This window comes from Puma concolor, chromosome B2, assembly GCF_028749965.1.
Source record: "Puma concolor isolate L17-30 chromosome B2, mPumCon1.1.hap2, whole genome shotgun sequence".
NCBI classification, from domain to species: Eukaryota; Metazoa; Chordata; class Mammalia; order Carnivora; family Felidae; genus Puma; species Puma concolor.
The window spans coordinates 68,907,345-68,935,335 of NC_141671.1; the positions used below are offsets into that span (position 1 = coordinate 68,907,345).

Below are 27,991 nucleotides of genomic sequence, written 5' to 3' on the forward strand. Positions count from 1 at the left end.
TCTTCATCTTAAGATTAAAATGTTGTATGTGTGCTAATAATCAGCACTCACCACAAACTTAGTGTAATTTACTAGACAGAGTACAGGCTTTGTAGTCAGAATTCAATGGGCTCAAATCCTAGCTCTGCCTCTTAGTAGCTGTGTGACATAGGGGAAGTTCTGCACCTCTCTGGGCTTTCATTTCCATATCAGTAAAATGGAGATAACTATCCTTACTTTCCAGAGTCATGTTAAGGACTGATAATCACGTATATAAAGTAGATGACACAGTAGCTATTTTTTGCTTTTTATTAGAAATCTCAGTGTCTGAATGGATGAAAAAAATGGCTTAATTGCTAAAACATTAATTTAAGACTATAACTAGCTTGAATTTTTTACTCTTCTTGGGTTGGAAAAATGTTCACAGGATTATTTGGGGATTTTAAATTTAGTATATTCCATAAAAGAATACATGATTTGTTTATGAACTTACGTGTGGCTTATGTCAAAATCTCTTATTTTTATAATCAAAGATGCCACAGTGATGAAGTATGAAACGCCACACACCCACGCCAGTCACTGCTCATCACTGTGTCCTCTATCTTAATAGGGATTGACAATCACAATGCATTTAATTTCCAGAACATTAGATGACCTTTTATGGAAATGTATCATTGTCGGAAGTCTTAAGCAGGAAGTCAGAGTCAGAATGCCCTAAATTCTCCAAAAGCAGTATCATCTAGCCAAGAGAATATCTACGGAAGGATTTATTTTTCTATTTGTCATTTATATCCAACTCCTTCTCAAAAATACATGTGTAAAGAAAAATAGTAAATAACAAAAGTCAAAACATAGTTTATACAGAAAAGCCTTTCTACTTAAAAAGAGAAATTCAAAGGAAATAGCAAGACCTTACAAATGAATAGCCACTATGAAACAGCACCCACCTGAATTCCAGCAGGACTGATTTCATCAAAGGCTCCCACAGTATTGAAGATGAATTTTACAACTTTGTTAAAATTGTCATCCCCGATACTCCAGGAGGCATCAGTCAAGAATACAATATCTGCCTTGGCCCCTTTGCATACTGGGGGGAAAAAACAGAGAAACCTCAATTCTCATGAATTCTTTTACTCAAATGAAGTTACAAAGCTGAGAAGTGTAGCCCAACACCCCCTACCCAAAGTAGTCTTCAGCAGCAGCAGCAATTCCTGGGAGCTTCTTAGAAATGCAGAATCTGGGCCCTACCCAAGACCTCCTGAATCAGATTAGCAATGACAAGGTACCCTGACGATTCACATGCACAATAAAGTTTGAGAAGCACTAGCCTAATTGTCCCTTAATTTCTGGTCTGGAATTACTCCACCTGCTTAGATCCATTATGCAACTATATGCTCTTTCCTTGTGGAACTTCTCAAGTGGTTTCAAACAATAGATGAGGAGGAAATAAAATGAAAAGCAACAATGTCTAGAATTTAAGAATACCCATCAGTGGGTCTGGAGGTTTTGTACATAATTGTCAAAGATTTGGTGCAAATTAGGTGTCTTTTCATTTTAAATTAGGCCACTAGAATCATACAGAGTAAGGGAAAGGAAGGAATAAATTATCTTTGATTTGAATTTTCAGACCTGGAGGGTTAAAAAAATTAAAATTTTAGTATATAAAAACATGTAGAACATACAGCACCAAGAATGAACCTCACATAAACTGTGGACTATGGATGAAAATTATGTGTCAGTGTAGACCGATGGTAACAAATGCACCACTCTGGTGTTCAGTGTTGATACTGAGGGAGGCTATGTGTGAGAGGGGCAGGTTGTATGTGGGAACTCTATGTACTTTCAGCTCAATTTTGCTAAGACTGCTTTAAAAAGTAAAGTCTAGGGCACCTGAGTGGCTCAGTCCATCGAGCCTCCAACTCTTGATTTCGGCTCAGGTGATGATCTCACAGTCATAGGATCTGGCCCTGTGCTGGGGCCAGATTGGGATTCTCTCTCCCTCTCCTTCTACCCCTTCCCTGCTCATACTCTCTCTCAAAAAAAAAAAAAAAAGTCTATTAAGAAAAATTTAATATATTTTAGGACAAGGTTTTTTACTGAATTTCTTTCAACAGTCTAAAGAAACCCATTATTATTTTACCCTATAATACAATTTACCCTATATAGTATTATTTTATCATATAAGAATACATTTTTAATTTTTTTATTTTATTTAGTAGGTTTAATAAAGTTGAAGCATTCTAGAGCCCTCTAAGACAAAAGAAAAATACTTATAAAATCTGAAATTCTTTCAGTTAAGTGCCAGAAACAGAAACGTGGGGAAAGAATAAAGCAGTAGTTAATTAGCTTCAACTTGATCTGATAAAACACTGAGAAGTGCCCCAAAGTACTGAGACACCAGTTCTGTTAGCTCACTATGTCTTTTTGCCAGTTCCCTGCAAGTGACAATTATGTCTCAAAACTGCATTGAATGAACATTTTTTAACTTTGTGCAATCCAGGGCAGAAGCCAGGAATTCCAAAGCCGAAGGCCCCAGGTGTAGGTTGAAGATACAGCCAAAAAGGTTCACAATGCCTATTGATGTCAGCATCCAGGAAAAAGAAATGCCCACCATGGGACTATGGACAATGCAAAGTATCACTAGACATTAATCTGCAAAATTGAGGAAAGAGAGTTCCAACTGAAGAGCTATAGCCTATGACTGAGTTCATTCACACTCCCGCCTGAGCGGGAGAAGAACAATTACTGGTAATCTTTTTATTTTTTTAATCTAAAAACTCTTCAGCAAAGATGATAAATCAGAAATAGCCTATATCAGTCGGAAGTAGCGTCTAGGCTACATAAATAAGAAGGCTATAAATCCCTATCAGCTGAATGTACTGCCTAACATGCTGTACTTACCTTCCCGGGCTGGTGGAATTGTGGGAGGGGGAGGAGGTGTGGGAGGCTCCGTAGGGGCTTCTGTTGGCTTCACAGCTGGAATTAAAAAATAATAATTAGAAGAATATAACCTGTGCAAATTTCATATCACAGGAAGCGCATGTTAAGAGCAATTTAAGTCCTAGATAACAAATCAAGTCTCATTGGCACTGATATACTGGAAATTCTATTGTATCCAAATTTGATATCATTGGTAGTCATTCAAACATTGACAACAGCTGCAGAAAGCAAAACGACAATTCAAAGGGTGGATGAAAGGCCTTCAAATAGGGTCAAATGAGTAAACGTCACTAATACGAGTGCATATTCACCTTCTCACTGCCAGCAAAAGCCGTATCTCCCTCCTGTAGCCCTTCCCTTAAAATAACACCAACTCTTGTAACAGGGACAACATGGATTTGCTGTAGATGAAAGTCCTGAACCAGCCACAGGTTCCTTCTTCATGAATCTGCCATCATTCCAATCATTACTATTGCCCAAAGGGAGAAGTGTCTACACCGGAGCCACTAAAGTCTCCCACACGTAGAACACTCTATTCTGACACCTTACAGAGACTTTCAGATTACTCAAAAACTTACTGGTATGTTCTTTGACAGAGACTCCAGGTCCCTCAAGATTTGGTGTCTGCACAAAAACAGTGACACCATAATCAGTTTCTGGTGAAAGACCAGTGAAGCAGTGACTGGTTTCCGATCCACGCACTGTAATTTCTTGTCCTCTGGTTCCTGATTATGACAACAAAGGAAAATGCCAGTGTCACCATCAAATATATGTAAAGACATTTTTATATATAATTTTGTAGACAGAATAGCATCTCCATTACTGAAGTTTAAAATGTTGCTACTCTGTGCCCAGTCCTTTTTTTTTTTTTTAATTTGTTTGTTTGTTTGTTTGTTTGTTGTTGTTACACACATACCATCTGCAGGGCTTAGTTTTAGCCTGTAGGAGGTGGCTGCCCGGTGAGGTGACCATCTAACACAGAACGTATCCCACCCGACCTGGTAAGTTTTCAGATCTGTCACATTTAAATACACTACAAGAAAAAAAAAAAAAAAGAAAGAAAGAAAGAAAGGAAAAACAAATTTACTTCACGAATAAAGACAAAAATGCATACTTTTAATCAAAACACAATTTTAAAACTTCCACTGTAGCTGAAAAACAAATGCCTATGTTCTTAGTATGTTTCCTTGTAAGAAACATACAAGAAACATACAGGAAAATGTGGTACAGCTAAAACAGACCTCCTGTTCTATCACTAGTTCTCAAGGGAAAGAAATTCTACATAGTCCCTCTGGACACTACAAAGAACCAAGACATCTCATGTAAAATAATAATAAGAAATTTTTCTAAAAGGCTATCTTCTAAGTCCTTAAATAGTTATTAACTACTTGGTGACCACAAAATCTATCTTTGGGCCAAGTCATTAATCATGGCATTTCTGTGAAAATTTTCAATTGAATCAATCATTTAAGTAATATATGTTTTAGCATCACATATGTCAAAAAAAAACTACATGGCATTCCAAATCTAATTTTACAGATAATTCATGGATAAAATCATAATTTCTATACTTTTTATCTTTCAAAATTCAAAACATATTTTACAAGAAATAAAAAAAAAGTCACATACATTTTTGTATACTCAATTATATTACTTATATATTTGTGTGGCTAGACAACAAAGGGCCACCTCCTTAATGCCGAGGAAACATGCATATGTTAAGAAGAAATGAAATTAGAACAGGCTGACCTGGCAATCTGCACCACACTCTTTCTTACAACCATGAGAAGATATGTCACTCACATGTAGTGCCTTGATCCGTCAGGGGGACACTGAGTCCAGAATCATACTGAGCATAAACATCCACATCATAGGTGGTGCTGGGATTGAGATTGTGTAATGTGTATGATGTCATTTCTCCAACAAAAACTTCCATGGGCTCATTGGAACCTTTAAGAACAATCACAAAAATACATAGAAATATGCCACCACTAGTCTCAAATTTTCCTTAAAATCAAATAACTTATACTCAAACGATGGTAGGAACACCATTAATTCCACAGCCCCTTCTGCACCTGCTCACTGTAGCACATGTTTCATTATATGGTGAATACAAAACTACAAGCAGAGACTGAATTCTTCACCCTCTTATAATCAAAGCATACATAGCACAGTACCTAGAACATAGTAGGTTTGTAATCAATGCTCCTTTAATGATAGTAACTACCCTAGACCCGTCAAGCCTCTTCTCTAAGCCCCAATTTGGCAGCATAGTGCTTTGTGCATAGTAGGTGCTCAGTTAACATTTTTCCAATTTGTTATAGAGATGATTTAAGAAATTCTATCTTGGGGTGTGCCTGGTTGTCTCAGGCAGCCGAGCGTCCGACTTTTGCTCAGGTCACGACCTCACAGCTTGTGAGTTTGAGCCCCATCTATATAGGGGTCTCTGCTGTTAGCACAGAGTCCACTTTGGATCTTCTGTCCCCCTCTCTCTCTGCACCTCCCCTGCTCACTCTCTTTCTCTCAAAAATAAACATTAAAAAAAAAGAAAAGAAATTCTATTTTGGTTCTTATTCCATGAGTTTGGTTCCTGAAGGTCCTCAATTAGCAACACCTTCTCCTCCTTTAAGCTCTCTCTCTCGAAGCTCACGTTTCCTTTCTCTTGCCCTCTCTCCTTTGTTTTTCATCGCTCACACCCTTTCTGGGTGCGTAAATGATACCCTCGCAAATTTGGTACAAAGAGCACTTTTCTTCCATTTTGCTAAGCATACAGGCAGAACATAGAAACAGAGACAGCAAATCACTTAATCAAGGTGATATCCACTTAGGTGTAAATGTTAATGGGAAGTTGAAAGCAAGCCTGTCAGGAATAAACTAAAATGCATATGCCCTTGACATAATGGGAAAACACAGAAGTTTATATTGATTAAATATGCATTATTTCACAATCATAATAACGTATAGAATATCTGAACACAGATTCCATTTGTGTCATTTTATGAACCAGACCAAACTTTATAATCATGCAATATAAGGAGAGTCTCATCTACACCCATAGTAACAATGACACTTCAGACCACAGGCTTAGAACATTATTTCCAAAAATATTGCCTCTAGTGGGAGAGGGCTTGATGTGACAACCAAACTCTCAAGAGAATCTAATCACCGAGGATGCGGTAAAGACTCCCTCATAAACAATAAACTCTTTAATGCATTTGTATGGCAATAAAGGTATTTCCTTACCCACTGGCTTATACACAATTTTATATCCAAGAACCGGAGAGGGTGAAGGGTCCCAGGATACTCTGAATCTCGTATACCATTCATCAGAGATGTGTATGTTTTGAGGTGGAAGCAGTCCCACTGCAAACAAATATTGGCACACATTACTGACCTCTCATTGACAAGCAAGGATGGAACTGGAGAGTGTTATGCTAAGTGAAATAAGCCATACAGAGAGCATAGGACATTATGAGTATTGATTGCGCGGTCCCATGACAATAATTTAATAAGATGCCCTCATCCAGAAAACAATTTCAAAGCTGTGAAACGTTCAACGGGAAACTTAGTAGTTTTCCAAATTCAAACAGTAACTCAAATGGCCCCAGCAACTGATGATTCCCAGAGCTATTAGGCTATATAATGCAGATTAACAGAAAATACGAGAGATCTCATACTATTTGTAGCATGTTATACATTACAGATTGTTAGAGCCAAAAAGCAATTTAGAAACTGTCTAGTCCAACCACCTTATCACAAAAATAAGATTTGATTTGCCCAAGACCACACAGCTCGCTGGTGACCAAAATGATGTTCTTTCCCAGCACCCTTCTATCCTCCCCCATCATAACCTAGAGCAAATCAATCTCCAGGGGTACTGCCTCCAACTCCACACCCTGTAAAACCAATGCTGTTAGGTAGCATGCTGAGTAGTTACTGCATTATTATTTTTATTTATATTATTAGATACATAACATATATTATAAAGGATTCAACTTAAACACTTTTTTTTTTTCTTGCAAGAGAAACTGGAAATGGCTTTGGCACTTCCTTGAAAATTTAAGTCTGGTAAAGGCTTTTTTTTAATATTTTGATAAGCACAAAATTCTAAAATATGCCATTTCCCAAGAAAAGTACCAGAGAGTATTCTAAAACCTAAGGGAAAGTGAAAAGTGAAAAGTTGTTCAATTTAAATCGTCAAGTCGCTGAACTGAGACTCCATTGACTCAGTCCTGCAGACAATAAGTATCAATAAATATATAAATTCTTGGCCTTGAGAGGCTGAGATAAAACAACTCTACAGGTATTTATTTTTCTCTTGGGAGCTTTCAAATGCCACCTCCCCCAAATTTTGTAATGTCAAGATTGTTTAAGCACTGAAAGTGTTTGGGCAACTGAGTGTAGCAAGGAACCTGAAATCATTTACTTTAGTGGGTTTTTGCGGAATGAAGTGGAAAGAGGAACACTGATATTTACCGGTAACAGAACTCAGACCTATATAGCCCAGCCTGCCTTTATGCTAAACCAATGACTTTGAATCTCGGCTGTGCGCTAGAACATAAGTGGATCCAGGTTACAGTTCAAACCAGTTCCAGTAGTATCTCTGGGGGTTTTAAGGCTCTTCAGGTAATTTCAGGGAGCAACCAACTTGGAGGACCTTTGCTCTAAACAATAAGAAATTGACACCAGTGTAAGCTGTAAAAGGGGCCCACCGTGGAGCCCAGGTGGCTCAGTTGGTTAAGCTTCAGATTCTTGATTTCAGCTCAGGTCAGGAGCCCCGCATCAGCTATGCACTAACAGTGAGGAGGCTGCTTGGAATTCTCTCTCTCTGCCCCTCCCCTGCATGCTCTCTCTCTTTCTCTCTCTCTCAAAACAAATAAACTTTATTTTTAAAAAAGAAAAAAATAAAGAAAAGGGATCCGAGCAATGAGAAAGAATGAAATATGGCCCTTTGTAGCAACGTGGATGGAACTGGAGAGTGTGATGCTAAGTGAAATAAGCCATACACAGAAAAACAGATACCACATGTGTTCACTCTTATGTGGATCCTGAGGAACTTAACAGAAACCCATGGGGGAGGGCAAGGAAAAAAAAAAAAAAAGAGGTTAGAGTGGGAGAGAGCCAAAGCATAACAGACTCTTAAAAACTGAGAACAAACTGAGGGTTGATGGGGGGTGGGAGGGAAGGGAGGGTGGGTGATGGGCATTGAAAAAAAGAGGGCATCTTTTGGGATGAGCACTGGGTGTTGTATGGACACCATTTTAACAATAAATTTCATATATTAAAAAAAAGGGGGATCCGAACACTAATAATTTTCTGTAAATTACTTGGTACAACAGAAAACAAAGCTAAATTTGCAAAGACAGAGATGAGTACCAATCATCTTGCTTCTTTATTTGTGACTTAACATTTTATCATGATACAGTGTTTTTTGCTGATACTAAATTGACTGAGTTAACAGCTACATCCTTTACTGATACCACACAAACTAAACCATTATTCGGAGAAACAATGGTTTTCCAAAGGAGAAACAAAACTATCTCAAGCAAAGCAAAATATGCAGATTTTGTCTCTTTTTCTTCTTTTAGGGGACTTTTAAAAAGTTAAAATACAAATTCTATTTCCATATCATTTTGACAAAATTCAATGTTTAATATAAATGTTAATGCAGTATTAATGTAATATTTGGGATGTACTGGTAAAGGAAAAACTTAAAGATTATAAAAGGATGAAGACAGTTACCAGTTCTTCCATTTCCTGTTAGATGGCCACCGTCTCCATCTTCATAAACAGCAATAACAGTAATTTTATATGGAGTATCAGACTGCAGGGGCTGCAACATTACATTATTTCTTCTGCCTGGGACTGTGGTCTATAAGAAGTTAAATGACAAATTATCAACTAGAGAGCTTCCAGATCAAAAGGCAACATTGTTTTATGTATTTCTATAAACAGTAACAGTTTCTTCATCCTTTGTTTTTGTTGCACAATGCTCAATCAAGGTCTACACTGCCTCTGTGCAGCGGCAGGAGAGTGGTTCTAGAGTCAGAGAGATCTGGGCTCAAATCCCAGATCAGCTATTTATCAGCCTTGTGACTAAGCAGAAAAATCATGGAGGAAATGGTGAGGATGAAAGGTAAGAACACATACAACACCTTGGTGCACATTACTGGGTACTGCGGCAGTCAGCAGCATGCAGCAAGGTTTGTCTCCACCTCTCATCCATGTGTGTTACATTTTCATGTACTCCCACAGCAAATTCCCACCACGCAGCCACTGTGGGAATGGTAATAGCTGCTGGGAATGCTTTGGTGAACAAAAATGGACTCCTTGTCTGCCCTCAGGGATATCAGTTTGGCTGATACTAATTAGGCGGAAAAGACGAAAAACAGGAAATGGAAAATACATTCAACTACCCCCGTGAAGAGGAAATGAACCAGATATATCTATCTCTCTTCCAACCCTATGCTTTACCTCTACAAACAATGTGCACTGCTTATGCCAGTGGTTCCCAGCATGGAGTCCCCTGAATTGTGAATTGGGTGAAGAAATTATATTTTCAGAAAGTAGGGGGGAAGTTGACCATTTGTCCAATGCAAGGCTGAATAAATGCTAAAGCATGAGCTTCTCTGCTTTGGCAAACTAAGTGTGGTAATACTGCATATCTCATTTTGATCGGAAACTCTAAATGACAATTGCATGTGTTTCTGATAAATAAAAATGGGTGTCTGAATTAAAGCTTAAGATATCAAGTTCAAAAGATGAAATAGAACATGATGATAACCAAGGGGGGGGGGTGATCAAAGAAGGTCTATGGCAGAATGATTGCAAACCACAGACCTAGCTGCTTTATAATCAACATTTTGTGTAATCTTCAATTGACCTATCACTTCAATTAACCACTAAACTTTTTAAAAAGTGGTAAGTTTTTCCATCCATAGCTAATGGATATGCCTGGTGAGGGCTGTGAGGAAGTTACAAGAAACCTAAATCTGGTTCAAGAGAGACACTGTGACACATAAAAAGTTTTCTGGTAATTTGACAGCATATTATATTCCAAAACCAAAGTGCAACAAAAAATGTTAAATTTAAAGAAAAGAGGCATCAGTTAGCACTGGAATACTGAAGGGGCATCTTGTAGAGAAATCAGATTTAAAGAAAGGATAGGCTTTGCAGGGTCGCATCATTTGGACATTAATTTAGGTAGCTCAGAATAGTAGGTATCATGTTTCACTAGACTTAGTTCTGAACAAAATTAGGTGGCTAGAAATATGTATTTCATGCAATAAGACAATTTTTCAATCTGTCTTTAGAACAAAATGAGCCCAAAGACATTGACTCTCCCTAACGTGGGAGGCACATTAGACGTATTTGGGTCAGAGAAAGTATTGTGTCAGTATTGTGTCAGAGAAAGTCATAACAAATGTGACTGTCACCCAAGAGTCAAGGACTCAGCTGTAATCACAGTACACTCTCAAAGGAAAAAAAAAAAAACAAACCAACTTAATTTCACCCCCCTGCCAGGTGAGAGATTATAAAATGCTCAAATAAATGAGAACTGAACTTACATATTCATCAATTGGATCTCCAACAGTGGGAGAATAAATGATCCTGTATTGCTGAACCGGCCCATCAGCATGATCCCAGACTACAGAGAGGCTATTGGTTGTCTCCCCAAAGACTCTCATATTTCTTGGTCCACTTCGTGGTACTAAATAAATAAAAATAGAATAAAGTTAGTTGCCCACTTGTGAGCATGGCAGACATGGGGGTGGCAGAAGGGGCATAGGATAATTTTACAAAGATACAAAGGAGTTACTTGGGGAAGTTTCACATTCGTTAGGATATTTACTCCCTTATGTTTGAAACTAAATATACAGACTGGGAGAGAAAGGGATTATTTCAACTACTATAAACCACCTCCTGTTTAATGAAACATAGAAGCCAAGCCCTCACATCTCTCAAGTGCCCACTTGGTGAGAAGATCCACTGCAAGGCAGAAGAAGAGAAAAACTCCTCTTTAACTTAGGTCCCAGATGAGAAAATGGCAGAATGAAGTTCCCTCAGCACAGACAGCAGTCATGGGCCCAGAGCTTTAGCCTGGAATTTGAACGTGAGGATGCCCAGGCAGAACCACATACCCAGGCCTACTCTCGTCTGTGCAAAGGTGGAGACAGTGCTCACCACTTCTCACTCAGCACCCACCTCCCACTTCTCACTCACTCAGAGAAGCCCTGCCAACCTAGTTAGAAGGGAAGGGGGTGGAGAAAGGATTTCTGCCTCACGCGTTCGGCCCTGGCCAGGGCTGGGATTTCCCTCTCCATCGGAGTAGAGAGCTACAATGTTCACAGAATAGGGTGTGTCCGGAATCAGCCGCTCCAGGTGCACCGTGCGGGTATTCCCTGGCACCACCATCTGGAGGGGAGGAAATGCCAAATTCTGCTTGACAACAGCTCAAATGCTTATCAAGTTTTTTATTAGTCAACATAATAACATTTACAATTAAAAGCTGAGCCCAGGCACGTCAGAAGTCAACCACTGTGCTTCCTCATGAGATCTGGCAAAGCCACACTATCAGATACAATTTATCCTCAAAAATTCCCCCTCCAAAAAAAAAAAAATTTAGTTCATACTAAACTACTAAACATGCTAAACTACCCTTAGTAGCTTCAGTTGTCTCTCATTTAGTTTACTATAAAGATGCTCAAATCCAGGGCTCATGGTAGTTACCCACAGAGCATCCTGATTGTTAGACACACATAAAAGAAGGGACCCCCCACACACACACACACTAGTAGGGGAGAAATTTTGCATTAAAATCGAGAGCTACTCCATAAAATGGACAAGGACAATGTTGCCTGAGTAAGTCCCACCATACACAGAGACATACAAATCATTTGTCTATCTTTGTTCACCGCCATTGTCCATTTTTATAAAGACGTAAATTAGTCCATAAATTTACTTTTCCCTAGGTGTTCTGATACTATTTCTATTCAAATTACTAATTTCAGATTTCTACATCATCAATCTACTTATAAAATTGAATAGGGGACACCTAGGTGGCTCACTCAGTTAAGCATCTGATTCTTGAATTTGGGTCAGGTCATGATCTCACAGTCGTGAGATCAAGCCCTGAGTCAGGCTCTGTGCTGAGCGTGGAGCCTGCTTAAGATTCTCTCTCTCCTGCCCCTCCCCCATTTGCGCGTGTATGTGCACACCCACTCCCTCTCATCTCTCTCTCAAAAACAAAAACAAAAACAAAAACAAAACTAAATAGTAATGTGAATTGAAACAGACTGGGCAACTTGTAAGAGCCAGTAAAGGCAAACTTTAAGATATTTTCATAACACAGACATTTCTACATTACAACAAAAGCCCATACTGACAAGGTCTGTTAATGATTTGCATTTATTACTGGGGTATTTAACTCATATAGCTGACTTGTATTTTCCCAAAATCCATCTTTGCTAACTAACCCTAAATTTAGTACACCGCCTTAAATCATTAGGTGCAATCGTTTAAGCATTATTCATGGTCATGTTTGTGGTTGGCATTCACACAGGCTACCAAACAAGACACAAACACAAGACTAAGCTCATCAGGAAATGAGGTTTGCATGAGTCTCGCTGCCACTCCAGTAACTGGCTTATCCGTCTGGCCCAGCAGCCACAGCAGGAGGTGCAGTAGAGTCTACACAGCTCTTTTACTGAGCTCAAAGAGGACCAGATTGCTTACAGACTCCGACGGTCTTGTGCCAGCCACAGGAGAATACACGATGCGATACTGCTGCACGGGCCCCGGCGCAGGGTCCCAGCGGACGTCTAGGCTGTTTGGCGTGGGATTGTACACTTGGACATTCCTTGCCAGCCCTCTCACCACTGAGGAAAGAAAAGCCAACACATATTTCTTAAGTCTGTTTATGTAGGTCAAGCTTTTGTTATCGCTTCTTCGGGAGTTATACTCTGTAACAGGATAAAATACTGTCCTCCTTAAATTTCTAATTATCTACCCACAAAAGCAGATGAAAACCCTCCAAATCCAAATTCAGTCTAAGTTAGCCAATTATGGCCTTTTTCTATATGGAAGCAAAACTGTTGCCAATAAAAACAAGCTAGTACAAGTAGTAGTACTGGGCTGGCCATAAAAGGACAAGGGACAAGGGAGGCAACACTGGAAAAGAAACTTTCGTTTTCCAACATAGATAATGGAGATACAGAAAAGGAATTTTGTAGTGTCTGCCTTCTCAGTACAAACTGACAACAGCTATGAAGCCTATCTAACTCAGCTGGCTGGTTTCAATCATTCATTCTTTCATCCAACCCTTCTTCATTCAAGAAATAGCTACTGAGGTGCTCTGTGATTAAGAGAAAAGTCAAAAAGAGGGAGAAATAGAAGATACACTCAGTTCTCAATTAACTTCCCCAACAGGGCCTTAGAAAAACATACAAATTAAATCCATGCATTAACCCCAAACTCTACTTTAGCTAATCACATCATCTTTCCAGAGCACAAATCTCTCACCATAAGAAGCCATCTATACTTGCTTCCTTTTAGCCATCAGCAAGTATATTTTTAAGGCCAAAGAAATTATTTATTAGTAAACACAAAAGCCTGTAAGCAATACTACAAAGCACAGTAAAACCACTTTAAACTGGTTTCACAAGATGTTAACAGCAAATGAAAGCACACAGATTTTTGACGACCAAAAGCACTTCATCAGCAAACCAGAGAAACATGCAATCAAGTAATGTGATAAACACATTTCAACAATTCACGCTATGAAAGCCAACTACAAAACACTGTTTCATACAGATTTATAAAGCACAAAGCAAAGCAAAATCAATTTTTGTCGGTGAAAGAGAATGACGAAAATAGCATACTAATGATCATATTCACATTTATAAGTCCTGAAATTACCATCCCAGAAGAATGCCATTATAAATTTGTTATTTCATGTGCAAAAATGTTAGCAGTTGGTGGTGTTTGGAAGACAAATAGCAGGTACCTGTTATGTAGTTATTCTATCATTCTGAATTTTCCAAAAATTTTTAACAGGCCTATGCGGCCTTTATAATGAAAAGCAAAATTTATAATGAAAAACCTAGAATTTTCCTTCCTTCTCAACTTACATGTCCTTCCGGTATCTGATGTGCGTCCTCCATCTCCTTCAGTATAAACAGGAACTACTGTAACAGTATATGGGGTATCTGGCTGCAGATTCCTAAGAATGGCATAATTCGTATTCCCAGGGATTGGTACCTAAAGATTTTAATAAAACGTAAAGCACTTGACTTGAAAAACTTGTAAAAGAAACAATACCTCAAACAATGTAATACTCAAAATACTAACTCAAGATCAAGTCAAGAAGCAAGTTCTGTAATATCGGAATATAAAGATGTGCCCATATGAACTGTTACAAGAGTTTATAAAGACTTTTTTAGACCCTGACACTCACCCTAGGATCCCCCTTTAGAACTTCCTGGAATAATTATTTCCCCCAGCTCAACCTCCCAGAATCCTCCTATCACCCTGTCACTAAGGCAGCAACCTATTACCCTCTACTGAGTTCTATTAAATGAATATGAACTTCGTCAGCCCTAAAGCAAACTGGTTAACATTTTTAGCTTGACTTTGAATTCATTCAGCTACAGTTTAAATAAACATGCATTTTTCGCTACAGGATGTAATTACCAGTTCCTCTGGACCACCTGCTGTTGGTGCGTAGAAGAGCTTGTACTGACGAGGGTTTCCCTCTGCGTGGTCCCAGCGAACATTCAAGGTGCTGGTAGAAGGGTCATATACTCTGAGGTTCCTCACAGTATTCAGAGGTTCTGCAATGCACAGAAATCACATGACAGTATGATCCCAACTACGAAGCACACTCAAAATGCACATTCGTTGATATTTCCCAGGCACCTTGAATACAGCAGAGACCCCATAATGGGCACCCCACAAATATTTGTTGAAGTAGTGAATAAATAAAAGAATTTCTTTGGTAATCCGGTACACATGTCTCCTCTCCACAAAATATTTTGGCCCCAAAGTGGTTTCTTTTTCAGTCCTAGAAAGTAATAAATGTCTTTCTCCATAAACAGAGACAGATAACTCCAAGCAAGGATAAGCAATTAATATCATTTTGTCAATGCATTTTAAAATTTGATTAGCAAAACTGTGTCACTCGCTGTTTCCAGATAAAGAGGTGATTCTGTTCCAGTGGTAGCTAATAAAGAACATACAGGAGTCTGGATTTACTTACTGGTCTTGCCTCTTCCTGTCATCCGACCTCCTTCACCGTCAGGATACAGGGAGGACACAGTGATCGTGTAAGGAGTGTCAGGCTTCAGTTTCTGCAGGACCACACTGTTCTGCCGTCCCCCTATTGTGGTCTTAAGCAAAACAGGGATAAGTGTTAGTCACGTCCTCTCCATCTCACTGATCTGTCAGAGAAAGCTCTTTCTACAGGGGAGCTATTTGAGACCCTTGCCAAGATCTGGAAACACATACCACAGTGAAGGTTTAAAATATATCTTATGGTGTAATTTGAAGTGTAAACGATGCACCTTAAATCATAAAGAACATTCTAAGCCTTAAACTGGTGACCTCAAAAAGATATTTCAACTTGCCGCCAGCACAGCAAAATTTCGTCCAAGGCACATTTCATAGCTCTTTCCTCAAAAAGGCTTTGATCATAAGTGAGCTACAAAGGAATTTTCAGATAGAAAGAACTGCCTAATATTAGAAGCTCCACACCATTCACTAGTATTTTTATTTTTTTTACAGATGTTTTTTATTTGCTTTAGAAAACACATTAAAATGATTCAGCAAAAGATCTAAAGCACTGGAATTTCTCCTCCCCGCCCTCCCCCTACCCCCCGCCCCAAAAGTGCCATTCTAACAGCATTAGCTGTGTAAACTACGTGACTGGACCCTTTGCCAGGTCACTCTCAGGCCAGGGTTCCCAGCCAGCTCTGTGATACCAGGCTTGACGTATGAAGCTTTCCCAATTTTCTCCAATTACAGAGTTTGAAGTTTTTTACTCATTGCTTAAGGCCATCTAGCTATCTTGTTGAAAGAAAATTTGTATGATTTGTTAACAGTCTACCGAATTCAAATACTTATGTGATACTAATTAAAATCACATGAAAATGGCATGCTGCCCACAAAGAGTGTACATCTGGATGGCTGGATGCTCTAGTATGGTCCAGATGTTTCCCACTTAACCACCCACCAACTCTTTGAATTCCAGAAAAAAACCTCAATGAAACACGAGTCATCCTCAATATGAGCAAATTGAATGAGGTGGCTAATTTTAGTAAATTGGATATTTGAGGTTATGAGAAAAGAAGTATCAATATCCATACAGACCATTTGATATTTAACAAGTATGAAGGCATTCACTTAGTAGAACAAGCCTGATGGGTAAGCAGAGGCATGACCTACTTCTCCCATCCAACTCTACAAAATATTTCCAGTACCAGTGATTCATTACTTTATTTCATGGACTAGCAGTGAAATGCAAATATTCCTAAGAATAACAAACCTTGAGGGATTATCATTTAATACTTTCCAGAGGGTGAGTTTATGAGACTCCTTCAAGTTGTATCAAACCTCTGAGACACAGTAGAAATGGGGAGGGAAATGCTGAAGACAAGCTTCACCTGCTTTTAAGTTTTACCTAAATCTGGCCTGACATAGACAAAAGAAGTTCTGGCGTTTTTTTTAAGTTTATTTATTTTGAGAGAGACAGCACAAGTGGGAGACGGATACAGAGAGAAAGAGAGAGAGAGAGAGGGAGACAGCGAGAATTCCAAGCAGCCTTCATGATGCCAGAACAGAGTCCGATGCTCAGTGTGGGGCTTGAACCCATGAAGCCATAACCAAAACCAACTGAGCCACTCAAGCACCCCAAGAAGTCCTGTTTCAGACATCAAATTATCAGTTCATCAAATGTGTCTTTTCTTATTTTCTATAAAAGCCAGTTGATTACAGTTGGTATTTAGTTTATTATTGAAAACTTATTTAATGAAAGTAGACAAAATTTCTATCCAAAAATACTGCCTAAGACTAGTTGTATGGAAACCTCAAAAGACTGACTCAAAAGTCACGCCAGGGATGGGAAGGGTTCCAGTTCAGCTAAACCCACTTAATATGCAGTATCAGAAAACTTTACCCATACACCTTTAACCACTGCCAGCATCCACCTCTGGCATCCATCTAACATCTCTACTGGTAAGGGGTAAGACCCATTTGCTGGATCTCGGCAAGTCAGGTGACTTACTGTTAATAACTCCTATCTCTCTATATGGCTATGTGAGGAAATGTTATAGCCAAAATTATGTCAACAAAATGCTGGACCATATACAGCAAAAGAGACATTTGAAATAAATCAGAAAGCATCTCCCTGCTGGTATAAAAAATCATGGTGCCTTCTGACCTATGTGCAGTTCTAGTCACATATTTCACAAAGCAAAGGTGGAGAAGGTTCAAAAAAAGACAAAGTGAATGGACAAGGACTTTGTTAAATCAGGGAAGACCAGAAAGATAAAGAAGATGAAGGTTGTTTACAGTAATATCATCTTTCTCAGAAACCTCTATTTGGATAAATATAAAAATAATAAATAATATGAATTAGGTGAACAGAAGCCTAGATCTGGAAACTCCAGATATAGGAAATATCTATCACATGCAAAAACAAGAAAATTACAATAACAGAAATTTGGCAAACTTTCAGTATTTGATTAAGTTGGAGAAATATGGATTAAAAATCTAAATAGACTTTAAAAATCTATAAATCTTCATAGATAACCCAGCGCTAGGAGTGTTTAAGGGAAATGTGCATGCATGAGGCACATATCTGATGCTGTGAGGCTGCCTACCATGAAAAGCAACTTACGCTTCTCATGAGAATGTCCAGAGTTCCCATCGCAAATGGAGTCAAATAAGTCCATTCAATACAATAAATTTTGCATCCCTCAAAGTAGTACGTATGACTAAACACTGGAGGCGAAAAGAGTTTGAGGAGAAAAGGTAGAATTTTCCCAGTTATATTTTTTTCAAAAATATTACCGTTTGCTCATTGCCTTCTCCTGTTGAAGGCTGGTAAGTAATTCTGTATTTCTGCACACGACCACTAGCGGGATCCCACTTTACAGTCAAGCTGTTAGATGTTGCATTGTACACTTGAAGGTTTCGTGGGCCACTTTTTGGAGCTGAAAAAAGATTGTTGAGAAACAGAGTAAGCTCACAGAACGAGGCCTCCTCCTCAAATAATCACTATTCACAAGGAAATCAGTATACTTTTAACTTTAGGACTAAATTTGACCCCAGTAAAGGATGGCCATTGAATCTTAAATGACTTCTTAACAAATGGCAATAAAGCAGTTTTTTAAGAAACGTTTAAAAATAGGTCTCAATCGATGCCTTGCAATTTAAAAGCAGAAAATCTCTTTGCAGTGGATTTTATGGTATTTTTCATTCATTCATTTGTTCATCATTTATTCATTCATTCATTATTTGTCATTCATATGGCTCAGCAAATTAAACTCTTACCTTGTGTTGTTAAGGGTATCAAACGTGCTGAAATTAAAAAAAAAAAAACAAAAAAAAAACAAAACAGAATTTGGGGAAATATTACTAATATAGCCATAGCTCTATTTTTTAAATTAACTTTAAAATAACAAGGTCCTATTTCAAAGCTGAACACCTACGTGTGCGCTCACTGCCAGTCAGGTCATCGCTTTCTGACTCATCAGGATATATGGCAGTAACAGAAACTTCATAAAGAGTGTTCGGGTTCAGGTTTTCAAACACCAAAGTATTTTCATCTCCATTTAAGATGGTCTTAGTGAAAGAGGAAAAAAAAAACAAACCCACACAAAATTAAGTCACCATGTACATCATACACTCAATGGAAGTTGGTTGACATTATTTAGCCACTACAAAGCCATTCTGGCTTTGTTGCATCCCAAGAGTTCAAATGTCACTAATAAGAAAGGATGCTTTTCTGGCAATAGAGGTAATACATGCTTCAAACAAGATTCCTTATAGTGAAATAAGATGTTTTTCAAAAACGGAAGGGAGAAAGGAAGGAAGAGAGCTAACACTACCTCCATCTTGTCTGAGCTTCCAAAAGGTGCCCAGGTTATTCTGTACAGGGACACATCTGAAGCTCCATGATCCCAAGTCCCTCGGAAACTCTCCGGTGTTACTTCAGTAATCTTTAGGTTTGTTGGTGCTGGCACAGTACCTATCATGAGATAAAGCAGGACCAAGTCTATGAATGTGATCCACAAACAATATAATAAAACTGCTTTGTTTTACCTTCATGGACATGGGGACACTGGCTGAAAGCATTGTTTAGAACCAAGTATCTTACCAGTCCAGTTCATTTGAAAGATAGTGTAAGAGAAAGCTCTGAAAACTGCAAACAGTACATGGATGTAATAGGTTACTATTTGTATTCTGTTAAAATGGTGATATTTTTTAAAGTACCTTTTAGTAATACTCTTCTGATTCACTGGTTCTCAATCATTCTGCATCTCAAGTATTTTTTTTCAATGTCCTATTTGAAAGCTGAACATCTACGGACCTGTTCACACAGCAATACCATAAACCTAAACTTTGGTAGATAATTATCTGAGAGTGCATGGGCCATCATGGCCTATGAAATGTAATGATCTAAGTAATCCATGCGTGAGGTTTTCTGATAAACACTCGTCTATCTTAAGGATAAGTGAAGCAGACTGTACTCACTCTGTCCAGAGACAGGAATAACCCCAGAGTGCTAATGACTGCTGAAACCCCAATTAAAAGCCTCTCCATTGACCAGGCACAAGGAATCTGGAATGTCTGCCTCCAGTTATGAGCTTTCATTTTCAATTATTTCTCTACCCCCTACTAACCAAAGCCAACTACACAAAATCCAGACCCATCAAAAATTTATTTCTAATAATTACAGTGAAAAGGCCCAATGAAATACTGAGTGGCACCACTTTCATAAGCACATCTGCAAAGCAAACCACATGTTAAGGATGTACTTTCAATATATCTAAAAGGTATTAGGAAGTCTTAAGGATTAAAAACACATTGAAAGTATTGATTTAGTAATTGCTAAATTAACTCCTTCCACTAGTCTTTCTTTCCTGACTTTTTTTCTTTACTACACCTGTTATGTTTATGCAGAGCTGTCTGTCTACTCGCATGCACTGATATTCCCATCCAGGCACTACCCTTTCCAGGTAAGAACCATGCCAAGAAGACAGCTGAGATTGCTAGCAGCAATCACATGATAAGAAAAGCAGAAGTCGATACTGTCTGATGTTAAGGAGTAGGCTGTAACATTTGACCAGACTCCCTGATCCTGTATAGACAGTTAGGTATGAAAGGAGAAGCTTTGGGGCCTCTAGTGAGGGAGTTACAGGGCAGGAAGCAAATGTTCCAGATTTGTATTGATCCCAGCAGTACCTTGCTGGATGAGGTGGGGCAAGTCATTTAAATTTTCTAGACCTGTGGTGTCTCCTGTCAAAGCTACTAGCCATACAGTAGTAGCTACTGAGTACTTGAAATATGCCTAGTCCCAATTGAGAAATACTGTAAGTATAAAGTTAATATGTACTGGATTTCAAATAATTATTATAGGAAAAAATTATGAGAAGTATTAATATAATTATTTTACTGATACATATTAAAATGACAACACTTTTTATATATTGGGTTAAATAGAACACATTGAAATTAGTTTCCTCTGTCTCCTTTTACTTTTTCAATTTTTTTTTAAACGTTTATTTATTTTTGAGATAGAGAGAGACAGAGCATGAACGGGGGAGGGTCAGAGAGAGAGGGAGACTCAGAATCGGAAGCAGGCTCCAGGCTCTGAGCCATCAGAGCCATCAGCCCAGAGCCCGACGCGGGGCTCGAACTCACGGACCGCGAGATCATGACCTGAGCCGAAGTCAGCCGCTCAACCGACTGAGCCACCCAGGCACCCCTCCTTTTACTTTTTCAAATGTGGCTACTAGAAAACTGTGAATTTCATAAGTAGCTCCCATTATATTTCTTTGGAACTAGACCGGCTCTAGACCTCAACTTTTTTTTAAAATTTTGTTTAGTGTTTATTTATTTTTGAGAGAGAGAGAGAAAGAGAAAGAGCGGGGTAGGGGCAGAGAGGGAGGGAGACACAGAGTCCAAAGCAGACTCCAGGATCCAGGCTGTCAGCACAGAGCCTGAAGTGGGGCTCAAACTCACAAACCATGAGATCATGACCTGAGAAGAAGTTGAATGCTCAACCAACCCACACGCCCCTCTAGACCTCAACTTCTTAAGCGCTATTTGATTAGGAAATTATGTGCTAAGCACAGTGCCAGGCACTGGAGATGCAAAGTTGTACAAAGTAAGTATGTCTCTGCCTTCACTTGTGGGGAGGAGGGGTAAGCAGAATAGATAGAAAAAGATTAACGAGCAACAATAATTGGGTTAAATACTATGCAAGTACCATGACAGAGGAAGAAACGGACATCCCTGGAAGCAGCAACAAAATGGAGCAGGTGAGACGGGACCAGGGCAGGTTGCCCTGCATCTCCCCTGCCTTTCCACCGTGCAAGCCTCCCCTTCCTCTGAAACCCGACAGTGCGCAACCTGAGTGCCGCTTACCTCACCTTCCTTACATGAGCCCCTACATTGTCAATTACTTTTTCTTATCTCCACAATGAAATCATGAACTACTGAAGGCAAAGATTTTATATTTTGTTACCGCTGATAGCACTTTATATATAGTAAGATTTCAAAAAATATTTGATAACTAACACAACTTTCCCAGAGAAAATGGCCAACTTACATCAAGAATATACTTCCTCCCCACCCCCCCCCACACATGCACACACGCACGCACACACACACGTACACACACCAGTTGAGTATCTGGAAGATGAATTAATGACAGTGGCTGATAGAATAATAGTAAGATAAACATATCATAGAAGGAATGGACATGTTAAATCACTATATTGTACACCTGAAACATAACACTGTATGTTAACTATACTAGAATTAAAATTTTAAACTTAGATAATAAAAACATTTTTAAAATTTTTAAATAGAGTGCCTGGGTGGCTCAATTGGTTAAGCGTCCAACTCTTGATTTCAGCTCAGGTCATGATCTCAAGGTCTGTGACTTAGAGCCCCACGTAGGGCTCTGTGCTACCACATGGAGACTGCTTAGGATTCTGTCCCTCTCTCTCTCTGCCCCTACCCTGTTCTTCCTCTTTCTCTCTCTCTGTCTCTCTCTCTCTCAAGATAAATAAAAACATTAATTTTTTTTTAATTTTTGAAAAATTAAAAACTTAATTGAAAAATAAAATAACACAATAAATTTGAAAATAAAAGGAATGGACATGAAGGTAGAAGATGGGCAGAAAATAAATAAAAAGCAATCTGGAAATCCACAAATATTCAAGAAAAATTGTACTAAGAAACAAAATGACCCAATAAGTTCAGTTACACAGTCATGTAATGTTGTTTCTCAATTATCAAGGAAGCATGATCACAACTTACGGGTAGTTTCTTGAGCAGTCACCGGGGGAGACTCCCCTTCATCATATACTGCAGAAACCCCTACTGTGTACAGGGTTTGTGAGAGCAGGTCTTTGAGAGGGGTGCTGGTCCTTGACCTGTCTACTTCTACCTGTAATAGAGCAGTGGAACTATTTTTACGAAGAGTATAGTTTTAACATTTCTGTTGTTTACTGTACCTCTTAGCAAAAGAGCATAAGAATTGTGCTACAAAAAATAGCAATGGTTTCTAATATGCAAAAGAGTCCAGGAACCAGAGACAGTTTAAATGCTTCCAATGTGGAAAAATATATTGACACTAGGGTTTGGTAAATAATGACTCTCTACAGATTCAAGCAACCTAACCATTTTGCAACGACAGTTTCTGTTTCCTTTTGTATCACTGCCTTACTTCTTTCAGAAATGTTCTCCTGTGCATTACCTCATTTGTTATGCACAAGAATCCTGTGAGGCCCACTGGTCATTGTGCCTCTTTTGAAATTGAAACCTAGAATGAAATGAATGTGTGCACATGTATAAATTAGCTTTAGTATAATCCAAATGACCAGCACAGTCAACAAGTGAGTGCTTACGGAAACTATTTCTATCTACCAAAAATGTCATTAATGTGCCCCCAAGCACACATAAGTTTTAAGCCCATTCTCTAGTGAAGGCCCTCAGTTTGCTCCCACCTTGAATCAGGTTGTCATCGAAACAGATCTCTGCCCCAACATCATTTCAAAAACGCTCACCACCAAAGGGACCCTCCTCTAAGAATACATTTACCCTTTCTCTCAGTCCTGCTGCATTGCCTTATCTTCCTATTATCTGATGAACTCCCCTCTTCTTTCCTGCATCCTTTGCTAGCTTTTATTTTTAGAAACATTATTATGATATTTTTAGTAATTTATAGAATGCAGAATACCATAAAAGGCATCTTAATGAGAAGGAAGTACCAACTACATTCTACGACTCTATCCATTAAGGGATAATGATTTTGAGATCAATATCACACAACAAAACATTTCCAAACTAAATGCAACACAGTCCAATATATCATCAAGTATTCAAAAAATGCTTTATTAATATAACAAATTTTCAATACTGTATTAATAAGGTTACAAGTATTCAAACATGCTATTCTCTATACTAATTTGGGTTCTTTTATTAAACCTACAGAAAACAAATATTTCCAAATCCATTCCAGTCTTCAACTTACCTCTTTGACATCCTCTTCTGGTGTTTTGTAGCGAACGATATATTTACGCACTTTTCCAGGCACGGGTTCCCAAAACACATTCATGGTGCTGTGAGTCACATCTCTGAGTCTCAGATCTCGAGGTTTGGGTAAAGGCACTGGAGACGCATGAGAAATGAGATTTTGATGTGGCTCTCACCACAGAATTCTAATGCATTTACACACGTTTTCAAGGAATTGTTTGCAGAAAACTTAACAGTGTGCAGCAAAATAACTTTGAAAAATAGCTATGCTGATAAACATACTATGATTCTACTAGGTAGAGCTCAATTTTTCTTAGTAAGGATCTTTAAAAATATGATAAATTTAAATTTTTATTATAATTATAATTTCTCTTTTATATGCAGACTTCCTTCCATACTATTTTAATAAGATCTTACTTGCTATTCACCTATAATATATCATAATTCAGCATAAATGTGCAGCTTGTGTTTATCAGATATTTAAATCAGTTAGGATAGAAAACAAAATCGAAAGAGTTATGGTCCCTTAAAAGAAAATGATAGAAAAACAAATGGTTATGAGAATGAAGAATGAAGATGGGCCAAAATTAAGCACCCGGTAAGCTGGTAAGAAAATCCACAGAAGCATAAATGGTTACAAGAAATCCAAATGACAAACTTTTTGACAAGTCAAACAAAACCTTACCTTAAAAAGAACATGGCTAAGGATAACCAACAAAGAATATATTAGACAGATCTCACTTTCTAGCTGCCCGTTGACCAATTTCCTTTGTCTCTCATTTCAACTCTGTACATCCTTCCTCCTGAACGTCACCCTCCACTTCCATGTTTCTGCACCTTTTTCCCTTCAATGTTTTTGTCTCTCTGCATCTCTGTGTCCTCCCTTCCTCCACTGTTGTATTCCAGTTCCATATCAAATCCATGACCACACTCGCCTTTCGTGCCATTATGACTCTTCCATCTTCTCTCCAGACACTCTGAGAACACCTATCTCCAATCCCTAGCTGGCTTCCCACTCTTTCCATCTGCCACTACCTCATTTCTACAAAACCACCACCAGCTCTAAACAGGGTCTAGTATATAAAAAATGATTATTTCTTGTCAGTGAATTTATACTGTCCCACCCTTCAAGGGCGCTTTCTCTTTTCTGCCTTATCATGCTTCTGTATCACTTCCCCTCCCCCTTGAAGTTTCCTTCTAACTTCTTAATTTCCTTAGAAACGTGGGCTGAGACTCAAATTTAAACCTAGTCATCTATTCCAATATGACCACCTCAACAAGCATGAAACAAAAGTTCTAGCCAGGAAAAGCAAGGGTCCTAAGTGCAATCATTGTCCTTTTCAAGAAAAAGCACCTGAATGCCAATGAAACAAACCAAAAACACAAAAGGGACTGATCAATAACTCAAGAAAAGTGCAAACCACAAAGGAGTCCACATGCTTTACACTACACCTTGTATTATCTATTGGTGCATTCCCAATACCCAGCAAAGTGACTGAAGTACAACAGATGATCAATAAATATGTTTTTGGATTGAGTAAACTGATTAGCTCACTTAATTGAAACAGACTTATCTACATGTGCCATAAAGTTTCTACTTCAGCAAGAACTTGAAACATCTTAATCTTAAGTCTAGAATCTTCCTCCAAAATTACACTCACTCGACATTCCCTTCTCACCAGTGCTATATATCATACTTAAATATACCATTATTTTATATTCTATGCCCTCATTGACATTTGGCCAAAACTACTTGTAAGACACCCACCGATTGTTAAGAAACATCCTCAGTATCAACTACGTTAAATGTGAAAAAAAAGTACATCCTAGAATCAATTTAAGATGCTGCCATAAGTCTAGAATTAACTTTAATTCTCAATTGTGATTCCCATAAGGAATAACCCTGTAATTTATGCACAAATTATTCAAGTATTGATAGTGTGATTGGGTGGAAGAAAAATCCTAATGAACATTACATCAACAGCAATAAAGAAAGAATAAAAACTGGTAATATCTTACAGGTGACTTCCCGAGCAGTGACAGGTTCACTAGTGAGGTCGTGCAAGGCAGCCTGCACTGTGACTGCATACTCAGTGTTGGGAAAAAGATCAGTCAGCTGCACGTCGTTCACTGTTGGCCCCACACGCATCTGCATATGGACATGCCAAAGGGAAATAAGACATTCAAATCAAACATTTCCATTTACTGGGGCTAGCCAATTATGGCCTATTTGTAACCACTAGATTATATAACACAACAGTTATTTTTCATTTCTCTGAACAGAATTTCCTTTCATGCCAATGTTTTTTAAAAATGTATCAAAGGTCACAAATCTAATTTTCTATTTTTCCATTTTGCATGTAGTTATAAATAAGTTCATAAGCAACTGCAGTTTAATGCAGTCTCTAAAACTATAAAGTCTCAGGAAGACCCAATGATAAAGAAACAAATGTCTCTCACCTCTTTCGGTTTTGCTGGTTCTGTGGCATTGGTGGGTTCGTATGTCACGGTGTAGCCAGTAGCCCCTCCCACTGGCTGCCACTGCACATGCATGCTGGTAGGGCTAATATCATAAATATTCATGCTGACCACGGGGACTGGTACTGTTGGAATGTAAAGGCAGACATCAGTCTAATTCCTGTCAATCTACTCATTTTTAATTGTTGACTCCTATTTAATAATTGGTATTATATATGCTAAATAGAGAATGGGTTGCTGCAAGAAGTCAATGAGGGTCAATATAATTCTTTCCTCTCTCCTGAAAAACCTAATCTCATTGTTCATTGCCACCTCATACTCAGGACAGCAAGTTACAACTATTTTATAAAAAAAGAAAGTTTAAATTTCAACTGGTATTCCAATGAGTCCATATGGAAGTGAAAATAGATAACAACTTCCTGAAATGTCAATCTCTTTTTCTGGAATATCTTTAAGTTGTCTCTTTTCAGATTTCAATCATAAAATTTCATACATAAGTAACAAGTACAGTATTTTATTTCATCATTAATTAAAGAAAAATTAAGTGAGAGTGCCATATATTAATAACTGAAACTTAGGGGATTCGTGGACTTCTGGACCCAGGCCCATGAGGCACAGTAAAAGATTTTCAGTTTCCTCTTCATTTAATACCCATATAGCTTTCTATATACTGTCCAAAGATTGAGTTTAAAGTTTCAAGAAAATATCAGATTAATCCTGCCCATTATGAAATACATTATTTCCCAGTTCCTATGATCTAATATGAAGGATAGTAAGAGAAGAGATGGAGGACAGGTTCAAGATGGTAACAAAAGAAGACTCTGAAATCACCTCTTCCCATGGATGTGAAAAATTTATAGCCACATATGAAATAATTTCTCTGAAACAGAAAGACCTGAGAACTAGAGGAATAGTACCTTCCACAACAAAGAGAAAAGAGCCATATCAGGGCAGGTAGGAGAGGTAGGAGAAATATGAAAGTAATAATTTCACTGGAAAAAGTAAATATATAGCAAAGATAGTAGATCAATCACCAATAAGGCAAGTATGAAGGTCAAAAGACAAAAGTAGTAAAGTTAACTAAAATTATAATAATTAGCTAAAGGATGCATAAAATAAAAGATGTAAAATGTATCATCAAAAATATAAAATGTGGGGTGCCAGGGTGGCTCAGCATCCGACTTCAGGTCATGATCTCATGGTTTGTGAATTCAAGCCCCACATCCAGCTCTCTGCTATCAGCACAAAGCCCGCTTTGGATCCTCTGTCCCCCTGTCTCTCTCTCTCTACCCCTCCTCCACCCACACTCTCTCTCTCTCTCTCAAAAATAAATATTTAAAAAAATCTTCTTACATAAAACATCATTTCTTTAAAAATATGAAAAATGGGAGATAAAAATGTAAAATTTGGGAATGTGTTCAAATTTAAGTTGCTATCAACTTAAGAGACTATCATATGCATAGGATGCTACATATGAATCTCACAGTAACCACAAAGAAAAACTAATACTAAATATATAAAAGAAAATAGGAAAGGAATCTAAACATAACACTAAAGAAAGCCAGAAAACCACAAGAGGAGAGAAAAAGAGAAGAAAAAGGACAAAGAAGAACTTCAAAAACAACCAGAAAACAACAAAATGGAAATAAGTACATACCTATTGATTATTTCTTCAAATATAAATGGACTAAATTTACCAATCAAAAGACAGAGTGGATAAATAGATTTAAAAAAAAAAAAAAAGAACTGTCTGTATGCTACCTACAAAAGACTCATTTCAGAAATAAGGACACATGCAGACTGAATGTGAAGGGATGCCAAACAATAT

General features: G+C 38.1%; 1 protein-coding gene across 7 annotated transcripts in view; it reads right to left on the bottom strand.

The window, feature by feature from the left end:
• The window catches only part of COL12A1 (collagen type XII alpha 1 chain), a 116,114-nt gene that overhangs the window by 32,876 nt on the left and 55,247 nt on the right, over window positions 1–27,991 (bottom strand). For 6 of the 7 annotated variants that reach the window (XM_086707251.1, XM_025926140.2, XM_086707246.1 and 3 more), the window contains 21 exons: window positions 26,146–26,288; window positions 25,705–25,834; window positions 23,684–23,820; window positions 22,468–22,597; window positions 19,026–19,165; window positions 18,627–18,759; window positions 18,469–18,495; window positions 17,986–18,128; window positions 15,176–15,305; window positions 14,611–14,750; window positions 14,049–14,178; window positions 12,655–12,797; window positions 11,205–11,334; window positions 10,488–10,630; window positions 8,662–8,791; window positions 6,163–6,282; window positions 4,723–4,869; window positions 3,836–3,952; window positions 3,498–3,644; window positions 2,881–2,955; window positions 927–1,066 (listed from right to left, as the gene is read on the bottom strand). In XM_086707251.1, coding sequence (XP_086563377.1) covers window positions 927–1,066; window positions 2,881–2,955; window positions 3,498–3,644; window positions 3,836–3,952; window positions 4,723–4,869; window positions 6,163–6,282; window positions 8,662–8,791; window positions 10,488–10,630; window positions 11,205–11,334; window positions 12,655–12,797; window positions 14,049–14,178; window positions 14,611–14,750; window positions 15,176–15,305; window positions 17,986–18,128; window positions 18,469–18,495; window positions 18,627–18,759; window positions 19,026–19,165; window positions 22,468–22,597; window positions 23,684–23,820; window positions 25,705–25,834; window positions 26,146–26,288 — 2,675 coding nt within the window. The remainder of the gene's footprint in view (window positions 1–926; window positions 1,067–2,880; window positions 2,956–3,497; window positions 3,645–3,835; window positions 3,953–4,722; window positions 4,870–6,162; window positions 6,283–8,661; window positions 8,792–10,487; window positions 10,631–11,204; window positions 11,335–12,654; window positions 12,798–14,048; window positions 14,179–14,610; window positions 14,751–15,175; window positions 15,306–17,985; window positions 18,129–18,468; window positions 18,496–18,626; window positions 18,760–19,025; window positions 19,166–22,467; window positions 22,598–23,683; window positions 23,821–25,704; window positions 25,835–26,145; window positions 26,289–27,991) is intronic. The other variant, XM_086707247.1, reaches the window with a different exon arrangement.